Source organism: Diadema antillarum, unplaced genomic scaffold (genome assembly GCF_040938485.1).
Source record: "Diadema antillarum isolate AM-2024a unplaced genomic scaffold, OU_Dant_1.0 seq00000326_RagTag, whole genome shotgun sequence".
NCBI classification, from domain to species: Eukaryota; Metazoa; Echinodermata; class Echinoidea; order Diadematoida; family Diadematidae; genus Diadema; species Diadema antillarum.
The window spans coordinates 351,863-377,223 of record NW_027271344.1 but is presented as its reverse complement, the minus strand read 5'-3'; the positions used below and the strand labels follow the sequence as shown (position 1 = coordinate 377,223).

The 25,361-nt window shown below is 38.2% G+C and overlaps 1 protein-coding gene across 4 annotated transcripts in view; it reads left to right on the top strand.

The window, feature by feature from the left end:
* The window catches only part of LOC139730650 (synaptosomal-associated protein 25-like), an 82,230-nt gene that overhangs the window by 24,476 nt on the left and 32,393 nt on the right, over positions 1 to 25,361 (top strand). For all 4 annotated transcript variants that reach the window (XM_071641510.1, XM_071641509.1, XM_071641512.1 and 1 more), the window contains exon 2: positions 19,379 to 19,420. In XM_071641510.1, coding sequence (XP_071497611.1) covers positions 19,379 to 19,420 — 42 coding nt within the window. The remainder of the gene's footprint in view (positions 1 to 19,378; positions 19,421 to 25,361) is intronic.

Sequence of the window (25,361 nt, the reverse complement as noted above, 5' to 3'; positions counted from 1 at the left end):
TTGTGTTTCAGGTTAAAGTATCTTTCATATAACTAACACTGTGAGACTTACTCGCCCCAAAGTGCTCTCATGTCTTAGTAATCATGCAATAATGTTTTCGTACAATACGTGTATATTGATTGTCGCGGTACCGCGTTGAGTCAAACTAACGGCTCGTTCGAATTTTTCAGAGCCCGCTCTGCTCTGGTACGAAACTATTTTTGCATGATTACTAAGACATGAGAGCACTTTGGGGCGAGTAATTCTCACAGTGTTGTTAGTTATATGAAAGGTACTGAATAGTCGAAGAATGGAACCCGAGTTTAGGCCAGCCGTGGATTGAGATAGTAAGCCGTGAAGCTTGTTTATTCGATCTGTGAATAGATCAAAACCGTAAACAAAGAAAATATTAGCACCTTGTTGCTAATACACATGCAGTAACTTGGACATGTGAATCACATGTAATACTCAGGCATGCCTTGTACACTGTGCTCTCATGTCTTAGTAATCATGCAATAATGGTTTTGTACAATACGTGTATATTGATTGTCGCGGTACCGCGTCGAGTCAAACTAACGGCTCGTTCGAATTTTTCAGAGCCCTGTTCAGACACCTGTTTGAGTATATCCAGGACTAGTCTTTAATTGCTTAATCCTTTGTACACAGTCCAGGAATCTTAAGTGCTTTGCTTGCAGCTGAATGGGGTTGATTTTGTTTTGTAATGCCATGTGCGATCGCTGCCAAATAAAATTTATTTCATGTATAACAGCAATCCAAAAAATGAAAACTCTTGTGTGTGAATGGGCCTAGAGTTACAACCTAGTACAAAATTTGTGTATGCTTTTGAGACCACATCTAAACTGTAAGCCTGTGAACAACAAGAGATAGAATTTGATGGAACACACATGATGTATGCAAGTTCAAATTAAGGCCCGGTCACACTGCCCAAAAGTGGCGTAAACGCATGAATCACGCAAGAAATTTGATTGTGTGTGCTTGTCCGTCGAGAATTTTCGCTGATTTACGCGATGAAAATCACCGATGACTTGTGCAAGAACTATGGAAAGATCACGCAAAAATCACTAACAAACCACGCACTTTCAGTGCTTAGGCACGCAAAGGCCCCAAATAGGGCAAATTCGTGGTTGTGCGCGACGACTGAGGTCCACAGAAAACCGCTCATAATCTGCGCATTATCACTAATGAACTGCGTATGAATCGCGCATGAACGCGATAGCGGCAACATTTTCGCGAACGATCACTGATATTCCACGCATATTTCGCGCATTGTTCGCGTAAGAGCTACACAAACTACGCAAAAATTACGTAAAACAGCGCAATACTGCGTAAACATTTATGTGAAGCCGAGTTTTGAGCTGCTCAAAACCTGGAATCACGTAAAGCGCTGATCTGGCGCACATCGGCGGACAACTACAAAGGTTCCACGTCAGACATCTAGACTCACACAGTATACGAATAATTTATGAGTTGTGAGTGCATAGGGCACGAATATCGCACGAGGCGCGAGATAAGCCACTGGTCTATTCAACAAGGCGCGTAGCGCCGCGTTGAATAGACCAGTGGCGAATCTCGCGCCGAGTGCGGTATTACGTGCCCCAATGCACGAACAAAATCATAAATTATTCGTTTAATACAACACCTTGTCCACAATCACAGTACTAAATTAGTGACCGCCAACTCAGGAAGGCCCAAAAATAAATGTAACAATCAGGCAGAGAATTGTAAACCGCCCTGTGTACTGCTTTCAAACACTCGTCGTGATTCGACCACACAGTCACAGGAATCACAAACTCCGCAGGGTCTATACCCATTATACGCTTACGTTAGATCGAGTTAGGCCTGACTGTTAGGCCGATCTGAGATGTGGGTAGATCTAGTAGTAGGTCTAGACTTTGTCTATTTCCGAAAATGATTTTGTATAAAAACACAGAAAAATAATCAAATTACGGTTTCTCAACTTGAAATGAAGTCTTGATTTTGGGATCACTGTGGTCCACGTAGCAGATCAGAGTCAAAAGTAAAAACACAGCAGTAGGTGTAAAGGCCGCGATACATGCAACTAGCTAGGTAAAGTAGCTGCGCGTACACGTTAACGTTGCAGTACTCCGCCGCGCCTGGTATGTGAGACTTACCGGCAGCGCAGCGCAGCCGGCCAGCACGTACAATGTAGTTTGCAGGCGCTTTGCTACGGGTGGGTGTGAGCCACAGATTTCTGTGAGCGGCCGGCCATGCATTAGTAGCCCCTCGCGAAGCCGTGCTATAGTACCTTCGAGCCATGCAATAGGCCCATGCCAGGGGCCTATTGTATGGCTGTCACTCTCAATGAGTTTGATAGGTATTTTCTATTGAATGTCATGTGACATGTTCTTGGCCAATCACAATTCGACATCATTCTGAGGTGTTGTATAATAGGAAAATGCTTCTGATTATATTGTACTCTGCATGCATGGCAACAAATCATGGTCTTGACATTATAACATAACGTTGTAAACATTAATCACACAAGAGGATCACATAATTGACATTGCTCAAAGAAAGAGTGCAGAGATATGAGAATAGAATGCAATTAGATAACGAGGCTGATTACTATGATGCCAATGCCAGATCATGAAATTAATACGTACAGTCAGCCATGAGCGCTGTTCCAGGCCTAAACGCCTGCTCCGCTTCTTGTAGCCGGGCATGAATGCAGGCAGTATCTGATCACAAATTGGGTCTGTCCTGCAAGTGGGGTTCAACTCCTCAAGAGATGGAAAATGCTATTGAGTGTCTGCAGTAACAGTCAATTTTTGTATGACCTCATCTCATGTCAATGACCTAACCGCATTGTCAGGCAAGCCTTGTGCATACTTGAACAAAGCATTGTTTCCCTGTAAGACCAGGCGTCCACTAGGGCGCGGACAAGACGCGGACAAGCTCCGGAATGCAAATTTGGTATTCCGCACTCCTTCGGGAACCTGTCCGCACGTTCCTGAACGTGTCCGCTCACTGTCCTAAACATGTCCGGGCGTTTCCGCACCTTCGGGAGAGAGAAAAATTTCCGCGTCCAAATTTTGATCGAGACCAAAATTTGGACGCGGAAATGAACTTCCTGACACCTTCGGCGACTTGTCCTGACGATGTCCTGAGGATGTCCCGCTTGTCCGGAACCCTTCCGCTCCTTCCGCACACGCTCCGGAAAGAATCCCGCGGTGTGGGGAAGCTTCCCGAATGAAAGCGGAAGACACCAGGAATGTTTTAGGACAGCGCGGAGCCGATGCGGATCTATATATGCAAGTGTCCGGAACCGATGCGGAAATTTTGTGATCAAGACTCGAAAATGTCGACACTTTCCGCGAGCGTCATGCCAATGAAACGTAAAATGAGTAAGAAGGGAGGCGAGGCCCCCATGCAAATATCCCCATCACAGGCACACCTTTCGTCTAGTGATGAAGAACAGTTAAATCTAAGGAATTTCCGGTCCCAGAAGGCAAAGAATAAGGTAGTAGAGACTGTGCCAAAAGCAACCAGAAAGAAGTGAAATCAGCCCCCTAACTTCCTAGTAAGTTTGTTTTGATTTGATCTTTTCAGACATTATTTTTCATCTGGGTGACTTTCCTGGTTCCTATTACTTACTATAGTACATTTTCCTTTATGTTGTTTTCGTATCTTATTTGCAAACAAACTAGGTTGTCCCATGTGACAGCCCAGCTGAAAAATCACAAAAGTAGGTGGAAGTACACTCAGAAAAAAAGCATAGAATTTTTGGCCAAATGTTAATGTATTATATACGTCGATGTAGGGCAATTTGTCAATCAATTGCAATGAAAACATCTCGACGGAAGAAAATCATGAATTTGAATGAACAAGTTGTTATTCATACGTAAATGCTTTCTAATGATACAACATATTAGAACAAAAGACAAATTCATCACACTGAAAAGCATGAATTCAGTTGCAAAGATATACCTGTGGTCTCATTACAATGTAATATCTTTGAAGCCCAAAATAACAATGACAGATAAAGATGATTGAGGAAAATGAAGAATTTTCTGTCACTTCAAAATTCAAGTGAAATGAGAGAAAAAGCAATAAATCATGAACTCGAAAAAGTGTTAAATGTCTGTCTTATTTTATTTTTTTGCTGAGTGTATATATTTAAGTACACATTAAGCATCACAAATCATTTCAGAAATATTCTTTACCTGAATGATTTTCGTAGTTGTTATTATCTAATATTTTTTCTTCTCTTTTTGTTTTAGTTGCAAATAAACTCGATTGTCCAATTTGACAGCCCAGCTGAACCCCCCCCCCCCAAAAAAAAAGTAAATTTAAGTAGGTTAGAAATATTTCCCTATTTTTACACTTCATTGACAATAGGCAAGTAAGCTCTAAGCATGAAAAAAAAATTCTCGGACTTGAAAATGTTCAAAAGTGATCAAAATAAGAGAGGGTTAGAGGATGCACAAGGGTAAATATCAGAGAAAGAAAAAATGTAATGATTAGGATCATTTTGGCATGCTCTACAGAAGTATCAGACAAAACATGTGTATACCTCACGATGGATAAAGCGCATGTCTTAAAAAAGGGAATAAAGAATATATATATATATATATAATAAGTAACAAAACTGCAACAAAGTTCATGCTGTATTCACCAACGGTTTGTTTCTTGTGAAGAAATAAACCGTTGGTGAATACAGCATGAACTTTACAAAGTTCATGCTGTATTCACCAACGGTTTATTTCTTGTGAAGAAATAAATCGTTGGTGAGTACAGCATGAACTTTGTTGCAGTTTTGTTACTTATCTTTTTATCTTGCCCACACGTGGACTACCTTATCAGCATGATTATATATACATATATATATATATATGTATATACATTTACATTTTTATGTATATATATATATATATATATATATATATATATGGTTCAAAAAGTTTGCGAATATCATCCATGTGACTGTAGGCAGAGAAAAAAATTGTTCTCCCAGATGAGACAAAAAAAAAAAAAAAAATGAGTCGTCAGCCGACATGCAGACAATCCTATTCTTCGACTTTTGGTGGTCACATTTATCAAATGATATTGACCAATTATATTAATATAATATCAGCCGCTACTGCGGAAGCACAACAAGGAGCATCAACGACGGCTAGCAGTCAAATGAGGAAAAGTCAAAGTCAGCGCCAAATTTATACCTTTCCATTTTCCTGGTATTGTCCGCAGTTTGTCCGCATGCCTAACTTGTGTTGTCCGGAAGGCATCCTGATTGTCCGCGTTCATTCCTGGTGTAATCCTAGATGTTTCCGCGCTGCCCGGCTACGATTAGCATATTCCGAGGTATTTCGCGCTCTTCCGGAGAGATTCCTAGGAATGTCCGCAGTCAGTCCGCGGACAGTCCGCGGACAGTCCGCGGACAGTCCTAGGAATGTCCCAGGACAAGCCGATTCACAAAGTTATTCCTCGTCTGTCGCGGACAGGATGCCGAAATAACAAAATTTGCTTCCGCAACCCTTCCGGGGCTTGTCCGCGCCCAAGTGGACGTCCGCCCTAAGAGAGCTGATATGTCTTCATGATTCGGCAGGAAAAACTGTGAAAACTATATCTTGACAATCTGAGGATTTGAAGAGTCTCCCTGGTCTGGGAATTTTTTCTTTCCATTTTAATAGTTGCGTGTGAAACACAAGTATTTTCCTAATTAGAACCTCTCTGATTTTGGTGTGGGAATTTTGGCAGCTTCACTATAGATAGAGAAATAGCATGTATTTTCTTTGAATCACAACAAATGCAGTGCCCACATAGATTTTTAATGCCTGTGTGTAGTTTAGTTTGCTTCCAGCAATTTACTCTATGGTTTGTGAAGAGATTAGCCTTGGAGAGGTTACATTGATAGTGAAATTTAGATGTGCTGATATACATTTGTAGGTGGTACACACACACACACACACACACACACACACACACACACACACAAAACATACTTTTTTGTTTTTCAATATTCTTTATTTGATTTTTATGATTTCACGTGACAAAAACATTCACACACACACACACACACACACACACACACACACAAACATACTTTTTTGGTTTTCAATATTCTTTATTTGATTTTTATGATTTCACGTGACAAAAACATTTATCTTGAATGTATAAACACAAAATACAATCAGCAATGTTTGATCAACTAAAAACACACACACACACATACACACACACAAATGCTTTGCTACATTGTGAGAAGAGAGAAAAAAAACATGAAAAAATAAGGAGTTAATCTATCCAAGTGATATCAGATCACAACAGAGACAAATGAGAAATGCACTGTCGTATTTATTACACATGCCTAGTGGTCATATTGATCTGAAATGGGGTGAAGCCTAAACTATGTGTCCAGATATTGGCAGAGTTTACTGCTTTGCGCAGGGCAAGGAAGATATTCAAAGGCATGACAGTAGTCCTTTGATTACAGGCAGTGGAATTGAAACTCTATTCAGATCTTTTGAGCATCCAACAAAAATGCTCTTCATATGGAGCGGAAAGGAGGAAGAGACAGAGGGGGAGAAAGAGATGAGGTATATATAGAGGAGAGGGGGAAAAAAGATGATATAGACAGTATGAGGACAGATTGAAAAAGAGATAAAGAAATAAAGGCAAAAAGTAAGGACAGGGAGAGAGAGAAGAGGTGGGATGGAGCAATGACTTTTAAGGCATCCCCTGTGGCTGTGTTTTTTCCTACAGATAAACATGCTTGTTTCTGAGCGCTGCACCTCGCTGGTTTGACGTGATTATAGCCAGACACAGATTTGCATCTAGCTCGTCTAGCTGTGTGCAGCTCTTGAGCTTTTTTCCCCCATTCTCCCTGTTTTTGTGCAAATGGAGAATATTCTAAGCCTTCATGTTAATGTAAAGCCATATAAATGGGATTTGATACAGAAAAGGTTGTTGCCATGCCCATTTGTGGGACTTAATCCTTGGACGTGGATGAGCTGTCAGTTAGTAGGGTAGTGGAGAGAAGTGGGCAGAAGCCTTCAGTATTTCTTGGACAAGCTCCTGTGAAGCTCTTGCTGTGATCATAATCATTTGTATTACAAGTCTCTCATCTGTGGCTGCATGAAACACAGGCAGCTTTTGTGCGGTGGTGGATAAAAAAACACTCTCCCACTACGCAGCAATCAGGTAGAGCAGGAGATCCGGAGTAGTGGAAAAAGTGGACAGGGGGCGCAGAAATTTTTTTGCGAACTGTTGCTAATGGAAGTGGCCTAAACGAACTGTTGCTGGGAGTAGCATCTTGCAATCCCAGTCGGTGTTTACAGATTGTGGAGCCTTTTTGCTTTGCTATGAGGATCCTGCATACAATGATGTAATTTGCCAAGTGATTTGCAATGCTCATGCATTGTTGAGAACAACAACACTCTTCTAGGTCTTTGGCAGAGGAGGGGATGGCGAGTGACTTGGCATTTGACCTCACTTTTTACAAGCACCGACGTGAACATAGGTCACCCTCTTTGCCTGTGATTCGCAGTGACCTCACCGTTGAAGCATGTCTTATGCGGAAGTACTCGAGGGGTGTAAGTATGGCCTTATTTCCAAGTGCAACTCAGTGCAGGGAATGACTCCGCACAGAGCAACATGTACAAGATACACTCATTCTAGGACAGTTTGTTTTTTGCAAGGCTCAAAGGACATTGTTGGTGATTCAAAAAACATATCACATTTTGCCATGAGAGAAGTTTGAGCTTTAGAGATAGTGACATCAAATGCATGGAATGGGTGACTGCTTCACATTATAAAGCATCTCAAACAGGCTTACTGAAGAACCTTCACTTTGAGTTTACGTCCCTTGTGCACGCATTCAACATGTGATTAGTAAATAGCTAGTAGTCAGCTGTTGTCGTATTTATCAGTTTCAAAGTATTTTTGCAGATCTGGTCTTAATTTCACAACTTTCAAGTTGAAAGTGCTGTAAGCACAAATGCCTCATGGAGATTTGTTTTTCAAAATCTTTTCATTAATTTGAATCAAGAAGTTTAGTGTTTTCTTATAAACTGTGGGATGCTGGTTTCCAGGCAGAAGCCTGAATTCAGGCCCTGGCAGTATCAAAGTTCAAGCTCTTGTATGTACATAGTAGCTTCTTGTAGATATATTTCACGCTCTCTCTTTCATTCTAACTGACATCCTTACTGGAAAATGCACATATCCTTTGAATAGACAGATAGTTGACACTTCATTGCAATCTTACAAGCCTACTTCTCAGTTTTGTGGGAGACTTTCTTCTGTATTGTTCACACTGGTGAATGTACTATGTATGTGTATCTATCCTTACCCTCTCCCAAATGAATCATCAAACTATTATTGCCATTGTTATTATTGTTATTGCCATTATTACTATCAAGAATATTATCATCATCATCACAATCGCTATCACAGTAGCAGTTATAGATGGAATAGGAATTATCATAGTGGAAAATCTTCCTGTGCACATTTCATCACATATGCCTGTGGTATATTTATACAATTCAAGTCTTTTTTTTTATGGAAGGCAAACCAAATTTTGATTTTATAGTTCTAAGTAACAACATTGCAATATGTACAAATATATGAAAGACTGTGTCATGAGAGATGAATTAAATACATATGACAGGGGTAAATATGCACCTGTCAGATTTGTGCTTAATGTAGGTTCATGTACAGTACATTGGATTTTGAGTAGCCCCCAACCAGCTTTGCTCTTGAGTCTATTACAATGGGACAGACTACTAGTAGATGTTAGAAGTCCCCTGCAGAGGTAGTGAGGTACCTTGCCTAAACCGCTGAGCCACATCAGCTCCCAAAACTACTGTATATGTCGTATATTTAGCGAGTTCAATTTTGTGCGTTTTGTGTCTTCTCGACAAATCCAGAGTTCTCCACAATTTCGCGAGTGGTTAGATTTATGATTGTGGAGTACAGTATCATCGCACACATTTTTCACGTGCTGTGGACTGCGTACCAGTACCTGTATGCGTGCACATTGCATTCATGTCGGAATCAGAGTTAGTATTTTGGCACGTTCTTCTTAAATTGGTAAATAGCACCCGACCTGCAACATTTGCAAAAATAAAAACCTAACAAATTATATGCTGTATACAGTACGAGTTAGTTTGTCCACAGTCCGATAGGCATTTCACCATTGCTCATTGCGTTGTTGGTTGTTTTACCCTATACTGCTTGTTTACTACAATATCCTATTTGGCTCAAATGGTGTCCAACTTGACCTCCCTAACAACTGCCTGTACCCTTCTGGCATCGTTGACAGTACAGCTGTGTTGATGGCTCTCTCGTTGTGAAGAATCCCATCTTCTCCCAGCTTGCCTCCTGGACATGTTTTGCCAGTGCACTGTCTGTATGGCTGTGTTTTGTTGCTGTATGAACACTGACATGTCAGTGTGTGTCTTCAGGTGCAAATAAGACAGCTCTAGTATTTCATAACTACATCTTGACAGTGTACAGTGTTTGAGCAAGTTGCTGTACTAGACGTGAAGGGATTCTTGTTACCTCATTGATGCCTAGTATGCCCTTTTCAGTACAAGGTGCTATGATTAACTTACAAAGTGTTCTTTTCAAAATGATGAATGCCTGCATGATGGGAGAGAATATTATACACCATAACATCGTAGACATCTGCTGCTTCTTTACTTTGCGATATGAAATACCTTAATTACTTGTGATATGATGCCTAGTATGGGCAGGTTCCAGAATGTGTTGAGTTGGATTTCTTGCTGTTATGAGATGTATACAGGAGATCCCTTTAATCAGTGAATGATTACTCGGCGTGGGTGTTGACGTCACCAAAGAAAAAGTGATCTGGAAAACAGAGGAGCTGGTCATCTATGAGACTGATGAACTTGAGATAATAATAAAATATACCACGCACTGAGAGGCTTTAGTTGGAATTATGGATGCCGAGGTGGCAGGAATAGCGTAATTTCCGTCACGGAGGTATCGTAATTTCACTAGTGGCTCAAAGCGCTGCATGATATACTTGTTTTATATCCTTCCGTTGATTCTCCACCCCCCCCCCCCCCCCCCCAAAAAAAAAGAGAAAAATAGTGAAAAGACTAAAATGAATATTTTTACATATTCCAATGCAGATGATCACTGCACTATGGTGGATACGATTTACATAGCAGTCTATGAGGCTTACAGTGGTAACCCTTATGTCAGTGCAAAAGCATTGATTATTGGCATATCTGTGATATAATGCTTGTGGTATACTGTATAACGGAACAATAATATAAGGTATTTGTAATGCCCCTTACCACTCTGAGTCCTCAAGAGGGCACAAAAAATTCCTCACACAACATAAGGAGAAAAGAAATGAAAAATAAGATAAAAAATGAAAAATATATTGCACTGTTCCATGAATAGTATGTCATGGTATCTAGTACATTTATCACATCAGTATTTTGTCTCCAATGTCAACACTGAAGCAGTGTGTTAAGTTATAATTTAAGCCATTGGATATACAAGGCTGGCACAAAGAGTTCTGTTGACGCTGATCAGTGCACAAGTCTTGAGTTGTGTTCAGTTGCAATCTACATTGACTCAAATGCACCTAAGCTGACTATACAGGAAGTGCTAGTATGAGCTCAAGGTCATTCCGGAAGAGAGACGGAAAAAAAAAAAAAAAAAAAAAACATGACTGCACTACTTAGTCGCAGATGTGTGTATTGCATACAATTGGAAACATGCCATTTGAGTGAAGTGACCATTTATTACATGTTCCTCTTTGCTGTTGATGCTTATGTGGAGATTTAATAGTGATGAGTATTAAAGACAAGTCTACTGGATAATGTTTCAGCTTTAAGATATTTAGTTGTGAATGAACTGATAATTTGCACTCATTACATGCTGCTTGCTGCCCTAGATTATGTTGCACCAGTGCTATTACGCATGTTTTCATAAGCCAGCAACAAAAACCATCCAAGATCCTAGCCGCCCCAGGTCGTAACTGATGTACGATCACTTCAAAAGTGCTATGTATTGATAATGATGCTGTCACTACTTGGTTTGCCTTGTCTGGTTCGTTCCTTAATGAACTCTGCTTCTCCAGGGAGCATGGTAGCATTGTGGATAAGGCAGTGGACAGATCAAGTATGGATCCTCAGATTTATTATCAGCAATGTCCTTCTTGAACCATGTGTAAGATGAGTTAGTTACCTGTAAAACAAGGTACCTGGCAATGCTGGGCTCTCTGGAGAAACAGCGCTAACACTGAAGAGGCTACCCTGGATGATTTTATGATTTTATTGTTTTAATTGCCATTATTGTTATTTCTAGGACGTGTCACTTCAAATTTTGATCACTGGTGTCATTAATGTCATCACTACTGTTTTTACCTTTAACACCATTACCATCATTATCATAATTATCATTATCTTGATAGTTACAGTGGCAAACCTTTGTACTGTATGGTTGCAAAGATTGGAATACTTTGTCATAGCAATTTATGGATATATTTGTCTCACATTGTGTTTATTTTGAACAAAAGTAATCAAGGATATCTATACTGAGAGCGGCAATTACTGGTTCATCAGTGTGTATAGTTACGTAATTGTCAGAAAACTAGTAGAGGAAAAGCACTGCAGGTAACATGATGTCATTACACGCAGACATATGCTGTATGATAGATAATTATCTAAAGACTGTGGGATTTTTTAGATAACTTACCCCTCACGACCCCCCCCCCCAAAAAAAAAAAACAAAACAAAAAAAACAGAAGAAGAAAGATTGTTACTGCTTGGGAAGTTGGATAATTAACATATTAAGTATAATAATCACAGTTGCATTGTTGTGTTTATAAAGAAGTTGCATTTTTTGGTACATGAGTATACATGCAAGTGTACATTGGAATTCTCTTGTGTTCAGTGGTATTGTTTGAGATAAAGGCTATTTCTTCTGAGTTTGGCAACACAGGCTATTTTTAGCTAGACTAAGCATGAAGATTGAGTGTGTAAGTCAAGTATGTAAGGGGTAGAAAAACAAAAAGAGGACTGTGATATCTGGACAAAGGCAAGAGAAGTATGAGGTGAACGTGGCCTTGTGCCTTACCTCAGAAATGCCAACAACATGAGCCAATGCATGCGCATGCAAATAAGTAAACCTGGAGGAGCCTCCATGTGCGTTTACAGGTGACAAAGTTTCTGCATGAAAGGGATGATATCGTATTGGCTAAGATGAGGATTCAGTCTTTAACTTTTTGCAAGATGCTTAGAAACCACTTTGTGAATTGTTAAAGAGCATACACTTCTAAGAGGAATTCGAAGTTCATTTGATGAAAATCGCTTTTGAAATGGCTGACATATCCAAAACAAAGTAAAACAAAGCAATCCTAATAAAAGTTGAGACCCACCTTTTATTAGCCTGTCGCTTTGTTTTGGATATCTTGGCCACTTCAACCCAACTTTCATCCAATAAATTATGAATTCCTCTTAGAATTATATGTTCTTTCATATTTCACAAGAGGTTTTTCATTATCTAAAAATTTATTAGCAAAAAATGTTGGAAACCTGTAGCCTCCTCTCAACGGAAACTGTACCATCCCTTTAAATGGCGGAATAAGAATCAGCAGAAAAGACGAAGAAGAATGCACCAGACACAGGTGTTTTCTTGTGGTTTGTGCAAAGTAACCTCTCTCAAGAGTACCTTTGAGTTGCATTTTAGAATACGTAAGCATGAACAGCATACCTAGGGATAGGTCATTCCAGCCTCTAGGCCTTGAATGTTATTGTTTTTTGTCAGTGAGTAGGATACGATGTAAGAAGACTACTTCATCTGAACATGTGAAGATTATCAGGAGGTTGAGGTTTGTTGTTGTTTTTTTCGGTTTCTGTGTATTAAAAGAATATTGACATTATGACAAAAGATCTGAAATTTTCAAAACCTTATTTCAATCCCCCCCCCTAAAAAAAACACACAACAAATATTGTTTCTGTAAATTGTCTCACTCTCCAAAGAGGGAATAAATGAGAGGGAAAAGAAGAGACTGTCCATTAAGTTTTCTCAAGGAAATCTACCTAAGATATGAACACACAGTGCCTGCTACTCATACTTATGTGATTCATACACAATTATTCCTTGTGATAGAGTTAAAATATATTTCTGAATCTCTTGAAACCCCCTCCCCCCCCCCCAAAAAAGAAAAAAAAAGAAAAAGAAAAAAACACACTCACAAGCTATATGTCGTACAGAAGGAAGCAGTGATTTTAAGGTTGTAGTTTTATTATCCCGTATGACAAGCCAAGTCTAATTAAAAGTGATCTATTTTCAAACTTCACTGCACTGGACTTGATGATAACAGAACTCAAGACTGAGGATGTGTATAAATATTTATCCTGTCTTTCTGCATCATGAATATAAATTTGCAAAATTAGTACAGCTGATTAACATATCTTAGCCTCTTTTGTAACAAAATTACTGATTGATGTAAGTGTCTTATACTTAGTAGTTGTACAAGAAAAAAAAAGAAAAAAAAGAGGAAAACGGCAAAATGTTCTGGTTATAAGTAAACCTTCAATCTTCAGTGTATTATGTAGATACATATACCATTCCACAATTTTGTTCTATCATTATCTTAGGCTTAGTTTTTTTTTTTCCAGTTGTATAGTGGGTAAATGGCTGGTTGTACACAATGGCCACTATAGCAGCCCCTGCATAGATGCTAAGCATACGGACCATTGTATTAGATTAGACTCACAGGGTGAGGTCCTAAGTCCTAATTTAGATTTCAGTTATATTATGGAATCAGAGTTTCAAACTTATATGTATACTTCAACCGTAACTTGCATGAATGTTTCCGACATATCACTTCCTTAACCCCTTCTGTGCGAAGAAAACAAAAGATTAAATACAGCCCTCTATAATCAATTGTTTGTACTAGGTGTTTCAAAAAACATTTCCCACTTTTGATCATTAATAGTTAAAAAACTATATGTCCGATAAAACTGTCATTGATATGAGTAATAGGTGAATAGTGTACAATTTTGTTGGAGGTGATTTGAATGTGAAAGCATAAATCAGTTTCATTAAATCTAAGATTGATTTTGAAGTAAGGTTTCAGATTTTGGTCAAATTTTAGCCCTCTGTACAAAAATTGAACTTTGCACAGGAACCAATGATGTGTATGTGAGTGTGTGCTGACAATGGCCTTGAACAATGGACATGCCTGAACCACCTGTTGACCAGGTGTCAGTCTCCCGTTCCCAGGCACATGAATGCTTAATCAATACTTCATGTGGATTGCCCTGGGCACTGCTAGTCTGAATTTATGCACGGCAAAGGATAAAATGCATGCACATGGAAAAAGTAAGCACATGTTTCCATGTGCTTGGTAACACCACAGTTCATTCCAGCTGGCAATCATTTTCAAATTTTGCTTCACATATTATTAAATTTGGGATATAAATAAGCATAAATGATCTAAAGTTCTTCATTTTAATACAACTGTCTACTATTAGTCTGACAAATTTGTCGCTTTTTCGATAAAAAGAGATCATTTTTGGTAAAAAGTTCAGCAGCATTTTTTCATTGGGGCGATTTGTTTCCCAGTAGCTTTATCTAAGGCTCCATATACACAAGTGTATACTCTAATTGATTTTCTTTGCTTCCTGTCACCATGTTTACGACAGAACAGAAGGTATTCATTTTAATTTCGTTTTCCAGAAGTAGGGAGAGCACTGTCGCGACTCAACGACAGTATTGGCAGGCATTTGACTTTACACAGATACTGCCAGAGGCTAAGGGTGGGATTTCACGGAGCACGCGAACGTTTTGCGAAGGACGCGAATGGCAAAATCCAGCATTCGCATTTTGGTCTGCAAAAGATCGCCAAACGAACGTGAGGGTTCGGAAGCGTCGTCAATTGTTCGCGAATGTCGTTTTTACTTCGGCGAGAATTTCAAAAAAGTTTGAAATTTTCTGCGAACCTTTTCCGCACACTTGGTCGTGATTTGCTCGTGAATTGTTCTCGAAAGTGTCTTTAAAGCCTCGTCATATGCGCAAGACCTTCGCAGGACACGCACGATGTTCGCAAAATGTTCGTGAAACCCCAAACAGACTCCGGAACTTTGGAGAATGTCTCGCGCATGTTACGCGAAATTTGCGAAGTTTTTCCGATCATTTTACGACGTAATCGCAAACTGTTCGCGTACCTTTTGAGACATTCTCGCGAACGTTTAGCGCACGTTTGGGGGATGTATGACCTATACTTTTCTACAAATAAAAATCGTAGCATACACCTAAACATCAAACAATTATTAACAACTATAGTAACAAAAGAAATTAAAGACTAGCAAAGAGAAAGAAATGTTTGTTTTACAAAAAAAAAAATCGCAGAATACAGTTAGAATTAATCTAACGTATGTAATTTGAAGTATAGAGATTATGTGTTGGAGGAACTGCAAAAAAAAAAAAAAAAGATCATATGCTTTACTTGTGGAGATACGTCCTAGGAAAAAAATGTAGGCAAGCACACAATAGAAAAATGAAAGAAAAAGAAAGGAGAAATAGAGGAAAGAAAAAAATTCAACTCAAGACAGCTTCCACCTCTCCTTGGGTACATTTTCTCCCATGATTATTGAAAATTTTTCGTTGTTCGCATTTCCGTCGCGTGTTCTTCGTGTACGTAACATGCTGTACTTTAGCAATGATACACACGACATTCGCACATACGTCGTGGAAACTTCGCACAAATTGCGCAAGAATAGTTTTCGGCTTCATTGTCGGAAAACATTCGGAGAAAAACTTTTCCGAATGTTGGATTTTGTCATTCGCGTCCTTCGTAAATCGTTCGCGTGCTCCGTGAAATCCCACCCTAAAGAAAGACTAGTTGTGATAGTGGAATTTCTCATGAAGCATTCAAACCCTGGCCATTATTCAGGACCATTGTCAGGGTGTTAACCACACACTCCCATACACACCCATTGATCCCTGTGGAAAGTGAAAGTTTTGTACAGAGGATTGAAAATAGAGCAAAATCTGGAACCTGACTGTGAAATTAATCATGGATTTCATGAAACTGATTTATGCTTTCATATTCTAACCACCTCCAACAAAATTGTACACTATTCAGCTTTCACTCATATCAGTGACAGTGTTATCTGATATATAGTTTTTGAATTATTAAGAATCAAAAGTGGGAAATTTTTTTGAAACGCCTAGTAGCTTCTGCTATACCATCATGCATTGGGATCATCTGTGTGTTTTTGTTGTTTTGTTTTGTTTTGTTTTTCTCTTTTTTTACACTGAGCAATTTGGTGCACCAATGATTCAGTTGTTGCTTTGGTCCTAAGTATTGACTTTTTTGTGGAAGTTCTCCAAATCATTTCTTTCTAAACATTTTTCATTCCGGAACAAAAATTAATTTGAAGTGAATTTAAAAAAACAAACCATGCACAATTTTGTAATAAAAACATAATTTCATGCATAGTTTCTGGGGTACACAAATCACAATACTGTAAAGTAAGACTTCATTAGACATTAGGTTGGTTTCTGGTGTACAGAAAATGCATTTCATATACTACATAATAACCTAGAACTATTAAGCTTCTGACTCTCTAATGGTACAATTGTGCATAAAGATTGAGAAATGAATTGTGGAATGGTTCAAATACATTTTGCATAATTACATACTTGCAAATATTTTGTGCATGCTTTATCATTATTTTAGAGTACTGTCTGATGGCTCTTCATGTCGGAAGAATGACCTGGCAAACTAGTCTCCATGCCAGGCCTGTCTTACCACTTAGAGTATTATTTAATGTGTTTTCATGTTGGAAGAATGATTGGGCAAACTAGTCTCCACACCAGGTTTTTCCTTGTTATAACATGGTTAAAGAAAACCCTGCCAAAAATCAAAGCCCACTCCTCCTCCACCCTGCCAGGTCCTTGTCTCGCATGGATGTTTGGCTTCTTGAGACCATTGTTTCCCGAGCTGTTTGCTCAAGTCCTTCTAGCTTGGACTCCTCTTCATGGTCAGGGGACAGAGAGCACTGGGCTGCTAGTCAAGAGGTGGGGAAGAGAGGCCAAAAGGGGGATGGGAAAGTTTGAAAGGGAAGAGCAAAAGAAAGAGAAAAGGATGGAGGTAGGAGTTTAAAGATAGAGGGAAAGGAGAGGTACATGAAGAGGGACCAAAGTTTTCTTAACCGTTCGAGTCCCGTGAATTCTTATGGTGCAAGAATTGTCATCTTTTCATCATGAAGTAGCCACCTGTGATTTTGACTGCATTTCATCTTTGTTGGAGAAACTTTCAATGGATCTTGTCAAATTTATCAAATCTTCACAAATTCAGAAAGAAACCATCAACATCGAATGAAATCTCAAATATTTTGTCAATTAAACTCAATGGATATCAATTTAGGAAATTTAGAAGCTTTTGATAATTCTGCAACCGATTTAAACAGTTAGACATGATATTTAACCAAAGTAGGGCTCAAATAAAGGAAAAACTTGCACTATAACCATATGAAAAGCAATCAAACTGAAAATTATCATAGAAAAGAATAGCATCAAAACAAAGAAATGTGGTATGTGACACTTGCTTGGTTGAGAAGTCTGTTAACCATTAACTCTGATTTTCATCTTAACTGAGATATTTCCTGTCTGTGCTTATTAAGAAAGTAATATCAAATATCAAGTACTATTGTACGTGACAGCTAATGCGCAGACAAAATACAACATTAAGACTGTTCATGTGGAGTGTTCCGGCTCTAGATTCAAAAACTTGATTTCTGTCTATATAGCTATGCAGGTCAGGCAGTTGCACAGGCATGGTACAAAGATGCACACTCATATTTCTTACAGTCACACACTTCTTGATAGAAATTTATCAAAAACTAAGGAGCCAGCTCTCTCATAGTTATAGTCAATGGAATGTTGGTGAGGTTACAGTTGTTATTTTGAAGGCTTGTTAATCTTAAAATGATAAAAGGTGTGTAGTACCAAAGGTTCATTAATCTGAAAATGAAATAAGGTTTGCGATTCCAAAGGTTTGTTTTTCATACCTTCTTTTCATGTTTTTCAAACCTTATTTCATTTTCAGATGAACAAACCTTTGGAATAACAAACCGTATTTCATTTTTGGATTGATGTATTTCAATATCAGAAGAACAAACCTTCAAATTAATGAATCATATTTCATTTTTAGACTAATGAACCTTCGGTAAAATGCCACAAATATCCAGATTAAAAAGCATCTAGTTATATAGGGAAATTATGTGGTTTGGAATAACGAACCTTCAGAATAACAAATCTTATTTCATTTCAGATTTACGAACACCACCCACAGGCGATGCCTGTGACATGCATAAAGCATCTTGCCAAGGGTAGGATGTTCCATTGGTTGTCTACTGCCAGAAGGCAAAGAGATGCAGGGATATCTTAACAGTTTGTTTGCTATTTGGAGAATCCCTTGAATGCCACTCATTTTCTTTGAATGCAAATCATGGATTGTGCAAATCATGAAAGATACAGGATTTCTGATGGATATCAATACTTAGTGTGCATGATTGTGCCGTGCAATAATAGTTCTATGCATTAATGGCTTGTCTTCATGTATTGCTTGTAGAGCTCAGTGACCTTTTACTTACTGGTTTGTGAGCTTGTCGGCTTGGGAGCAAGTAATGAGAGCCTGCCATGCCAAGTGATAAGTATGCAAATGGGGAACATAAGAAAATATAAGGACTTTTTTCCCCTTTTACTTTTCACAAAGGAGTAATATAAAGGCGTTCTGTTGGATTGCTATAAGTGTTTATTACTTGCTCAGAATGATGCATACCTCATCTGGAAACTTTCCACTTTAGAATACGGGATGAGGTGGTGAAAATGAGAAATGAAACTAGGGAGAGGGCATTTGTTTTTATAATGGATCCAAATCCTTGATGTTTGATCTGTAATAAAAGTGAAAAATCTCCAAGATGGATTTCACAAAAGAAATAGGAAGAATTAAATGCTCCATTTCAAGGAATTTGCTGCATTTTCTCCAACCAGCTTCATCTGATCTTGCCTGAATGCGATCATTATTGCCAGCATCAGACTTAACTCCCGTTGCCGGGGCATATGCTAATGAGCAAGAGGATGTGACCCCATTCCACTTGACAACAACAATGACAAACATATGTACAGTGGCTTCTCACCACTGTACAGGGAAGTGTAATCTGTACACAGTTCCATGTTACTCAACAGCGCATTTGTGCTTTCCCTGAAAAACTGCTGATATGGGTTTTCATCGCAACATGTGTACATTATGAAACAATGAATGTGATATATAACTGGATGTGTTACTACGTCTGTATTTATGTTCATCGTCATCGTGAACCAATGATATCTGAATGTTTTTCCTCTTCTTGTTTTTCTACAGTCACTGGAGAGTACGCGGCGTATGCTGCAGATGGCAGAAGAGGTAAGAAAGGGAAAAACAAGTCAAGATTTCAATGTAACATGGGCTTAAACTGGCATTTTATTTCACCTTTTCAAGGGCAAAGCTATACCCATGTTTCTAAATATGTCGTTTCTCCTTGCTCGAGGTCGACCATCAGTACAGTGCATAATTCAGTATTTATGGTCAGTATTTTCATAAAAATGTTTTTCTCACATCCTGTAATTGATGAGATCTTCCTATTTATAGAACCACTAACATCAAACCAGTTTAGCATGATTCCCTCTCAAACTTTATCCAAGGTGACTCCAGACTTGCTTTAGATTTTGCCTGACACTTGGTAGACCTACCTACGTGTGCAAGGAATGTATATAAAGAATATATGGCCACTGCACATACAAAATTTAGAGATTGTTTAATCAGGACCAGATATGTCAATTCAATTCACTTTAGTCCAATTCAGTTGATGTAATTTGGAATCAATTCAATTTAAGTCAATTCAATTCAATTCAATTTAATTCAATTCAATTCAATTCAATTCAATTCAATCCAATTCAGTTGACTTCAATGCAATTCAATTCAATTCAGTTCAATTTAATTCTTTCAATTCGATTCAAAAACAAATCAATTCAGAACAATTTAGTATGTGTACAAATATACTGTAATGCTAGTGAACTGGTTTCACCTCAAGGATATGTGGGGACAATTGTTTGGGATGTCTGTTTGTTTGTTTTTTTGTCTTGTTTTGATTTGTTTAGTTTTGAGGTATGTCTAAATCTGACACTGCATGCAGTGTAGCAGTCTACAAAGTAGTGTGGTCATGTGGTCGTATTGTTATGCTCCTAACTTCTGCCCCTGAAAGGTGTCGGAGGCATTGTGTTCTTGTGGGTTGTCTGTTTGTGTGTCCCTCTGTTCTTCCGTCTGTGTGTTGCAGATTTTGTTAAAATAACTCAAGCACCCCTCCCCCTTATGGATTTTCTGGATACATGGGCACAGCTATGCTACATGAGTTGTAAATGCACCCAGAAGCTTTGGGGGAAACCCCACAAGGTCAAAGGTCAAGAATCATTAAACTTTGCAACATAGTGTCTTTTCTCAGCCATACATTAAGCTTGGAATGACCATTGGTAATGATATTTGGTCAGAAAGAGAGGTATAGATTAGACAGTATTTCATATGAAATGATTGGTTCAAAAAGTTTAACTTTAAATTCTGCGGTCATGGAAAATGGACTGGAAATATAAATTTGAGGCCATTCATAACTAGAACTAATTGCACTTCCCCTTTGTCTGTCTAGATTTGAATTTTGGAAGCATGAGATAGAGTAAGATATTGTCTTTAACAGTTGGGCTTCAGTGAATAGAATAATATCAGACAACATAAACAGCAAAACCATTAAAATGGAACATCAGATCGGAAAATCTATCATGAAATTTCAGAAATTCACTAGATGATATAATAGCTGTTTGTTCAAGTATCACATGTACTGAGGCATATTGCAATAAGGAGTAGGCAGTGGCTTACCTGACATAAAAGGGATCATGAGACAGTATTAAGCCCCCATGCCTACCAAAAGAGAACTTAATACGACACCCATGACCCCAACCCATTTTGTGTGTTAACATAATTGCTATTTCTGCCTCTGTAAAACCATTCATGACATAAGTGAACATAACACGTGCAACTCCATGTAAGGTGGTATGGTGGGTGAAAGAAGAATTATTCCAAAGACATGGAAGAAGAATTATTCCAGAGACTTGTAAGTCACCCATGATGGTGAGAGGATATACATGGCAGAATTGTTTTTTTCGTACATCTAGCCATCTGCAGCCAGCCAGCCACAGGTAACATGCATGAATAGACGTTTGGGGTGCAGCTGTCATAGAAGTGTGGTGGTGCAAAAAAGATTTTAAAAAAAGAAAGAAGAAAAACAACAATACCTCCATCACAGTGTATTCTATCAACAAGTTGCTACATTTTGTGGCCTATCTTTTTTAGTTATATTATATGCGGGGCAAGTACTGAAGTTGAAGAAGGGATATAATAAATGAGGTATATACTGTTTATAAGAGTAGATTCCCCTCATCGTACATGTATACACACACTAGAAGAAAAATGCGAAGGGTGTGCTTGTGTGTACTGAACAGTGTGATATCAAAAGAAAGGAAGACTTCTGCAAATTGAATGATTTCATATTAGTGTCACCATGAAATGTTAGATTTTGATATTCACAACATAGTAAAAATAGAATACCCCCATTCTATAGACAGGTGTTACTACAGGTAGAATCCAATAAACAAGGATTTAATGTCACTGGTGTCATAGTGATGATTTTGATTACAAACTGTAAACAAAATTTCTCCGAGATTCATGATTCTACCGTATTTTGAAGGAAAAAAAAAATCATTCCAATGATATGTTGGGAAGATATCAGGGTATTATTATCTGAATATTAATATATCATTTCATTTAAGATTCAAATATGTTTTTATGTTTTATTTTGCCAAATGAATGGCCTTGATCGGCCCCAACCAATCAAAATAAAAAAGTCAAACCATGAAGAACCATACATTCTGACTCACTCTTAGTACATGGACACATGGGGCAATATGTTTACCTGTAACACACATAGACATTACATAAAAATACACTGGGTTGGGGGAAAAAAGGGTTAAACAATTTGACATCAGAGTACAGTTCATATAGAAGCCTCCTCACACTGTCTCTTTGTCACACTACATGTATTTACCATAATTTTTATATAGACACAGTTCATCAATCTTGACCCCAGATATTTTTTAATCTGGCAAACCAAATTACTCTACATTTAAATCCAAAGTTAGGGCTGAAAATTTGTGAACTGAAGTTCAGTGACCTCTTAACTTTCTCCCTTGTCATTTCATTCCCATAATTATCTGCATCATTTTTACCACATTAGATTACAGTCGCACATTCCTGGCTGAAGTTGTGGCTTACTGACATTGTTAGCCAGAGTATAGATTCGTTTGACCCCAAGGGATATTACTGAATAATCTAATCATTGCACATACACCTCATTTGGCATATAGGTACTTGTACCTTGGGCAAGGCATCCAGAAAATCTGCCCAATTCTGTTTTTCTTAGATCATGTTTTCAAAGATGATATTGGGTTCAAGGATGGACGGACGGACAATTTACAAACATAATGCATTGGCATCGAAGGGCCTGAAGGGAGAAAGCCTACCTGTGTCATTTCTCGATATTCATTACTGCGAGATTACCTCTATGTGCACAGCTTACTGCCACAGAACTTGCCCTGCTGTGTTATGCCTCATGCACTCTCTCTCGAAGAGTAGTTTGCCCCTATGGAGAGTACGAAAGAGTTGGGTAAAGCTGACCCTAAAGTACATATGTTGCTTCCTCTTCGGGTCACAGTGCACCCACTGGTGCCTTTTTAAAAGTACTATTAAAAGCATCCAGGTTTGTTTAGGCTAGTGGGTTTTATTTTGATTATCAAGTAGGGAACAGGCACAGTGTGAAAATCACCCTCTGTCCATGTTTTTGCAAGTCGGTGCAAATCAGGTTTCTGATGTTTAAAAACCTTCATGAGTATGAGTGGAAGGAATATTTTTGTCTTTTTAGAGTATATTAGAAAAAAAAGTACTGAGTGAGTCCCTTTCAAAATTAAGTTGCTTGCCACCATAAACTGTAGTTTTGTGTTAGAGAGCTGTGAGCGAAGGGATAAATGTTATGCTTCTTTCTTCTTCTTTTTTTTCAACTTGGTAGACATTTAGTTTTTGGTCATGATACTGGTGGTGCATCGTCTTTTTCTTTTCACCTTGGCTATTGCACAGGGGGTGCTTATTGAAAGACAGCCACAGCTTATCAGCGTGAATTAACCAGAATGCACTCATTTTAAATAAGAATTCAACCCACATTTGGTTTAGGTGTGTATATCATCTTAATATTGCATATCACCAATTATTGGAGATTCACCACAGGCATTTCTTTGTTTCCAAGAAAAAAAAAATCACAACTTGTCAGCCAGAACCTCCCAGTTCCATCAGGATTACATCTAATTCCCAGTTGCAATGTTGGTCTTCTTCCTATGGTGTAGAGATTGATGTGAATATTCCTGTTTGGTACTGGTACCACAAACAATTTTGGCCAAACCACACTCTGAGTATAAATCAGAGTACTCAGAGTATAACTTCCTGATCTCACCATTTGCAACAGGTCACTGATAATATTCTGGTCATGTTCTTTCAAAATTATTAAAAGTACTTGATGTGATATGTTGCATGAATTCAGGATTGTGACATGTCTAAACAGAATTTTACGGGCAGGGTTTACAGCAAAGAACCAGATAGCTTCTACCAAGATGTGTTTTTGATGATTTTGTTTGTTGTTGTTGTTGTTTTTTGCAACCCTTGTCTGTTTGGTAGCAGATGTCTGAGTTAAATCAGTGGAGACAGCCTTGAAATGGTATTTGATTGGGAAAAAGGCTGAATGTTGCTCTTAATGTGTAAAAAGCTGTGGGATGGGTTTTTAGTGTTATTACTATTAGAGATACCTAAGCCATTGAGATGTAATTTGTTTGGCATGTTATTTCCAACATTGTAGTTGCTACATGTAGCTTGACATGTCTTTCATAGGGTAATATGTTTCACTCTATGAAAGATGTGTGTGAGAACACATGTACATTGCTTTATCAATGGTAATTGGTAAAAATGCTACTGATCTATTATCTTTGACGAAAAGCAACAACCTGCTTTAGGTCCTTTAGAGTGTGGTTACATCCTCTCTTTATGCATGAAGGCTTCCCACTCATTTCTGTGTGTGGCAAACGATGAGGATGTGTGTTGGGCATAATGCAGCAAGCAATGTATGGTGGCAGTTGATGCAAGTGTTTTCTTGTGTGGCAAATATTTGTGCCCATAATCATATCTCAGTAGTAATGAATAGCACAGAATACTCAAATAGGAAGCAAGTTTAACTTGTAGATGCAGAACCAAACTTTCTACTGTTTACTTGATGATATGTATGTTGAAAACTATGTACCAGTGATCAAGATCAATTCAAAGTATTATGGCTCTAGTATTGAAGAATGGCCAAAGTGTCAATGTAGGGATGAAAAAACAAAAACAAAAACAGGTCAAGTTATCTCGATACAACTAACCATGGCATCCCTAAACATAATGATTAGTGTTGCATGGGTTAAAAAGAAAGTTAACCAATTAGGTGATGGCTGTTTTTTTGCAAACTGATCATTCTGCCACAAAGAGGTGAATATATAACAAGTATTATAGTTAGCACATCTTACATAAGCTCTTCCAACACATTGGCAAGGATTTCTTTTTATAGATAGTACACATGTATACAATTGCAAAAGAACTTTCAAAACTACTTGTCTGTTCACCACAACATCTGACCACTTTTTCACCCCTTTCCACTCGAGGATGCAGATTTCAACATTCCTGTCTGTTCTTGTCACCCAGTAAAAATTAACATTCTATAAAAGTGTTTGTAACTGTTGTTGTGCCAGTTTAGGCTGAAGCTCTGGCATTGAAATGCTTATCAAGTCATGCATAACTGAATAGATACACATGTATATTATGACTTGCTTAGGATTTCAACATATATTTTGGATGTTCCATTTGATAGAGACGTTACACATGTTAACTTAAAAATGGGTCACAATCACAAAATCACAAGATTTCCTCAAATAGTTTCTTGTTGTAAGTACAATGTTACCAGTTGTTTGAATATTCTAAATGTTGCTCAGTTTTCACAGAATATTTTAAATGAATATTTTGTTTTGGATGTGACATAAAGTTTAATAGAAGTTAAGGTCAGAATTTGAATTATCATAGAAGCCCTTTACATTGACAGGAGTGCAGAATAAGCTATATCATGCTGTGCACACATTAAATCATCTTTGAGACTGCAATTGTTAGAATTAACTACACATAAGAACATATTTTC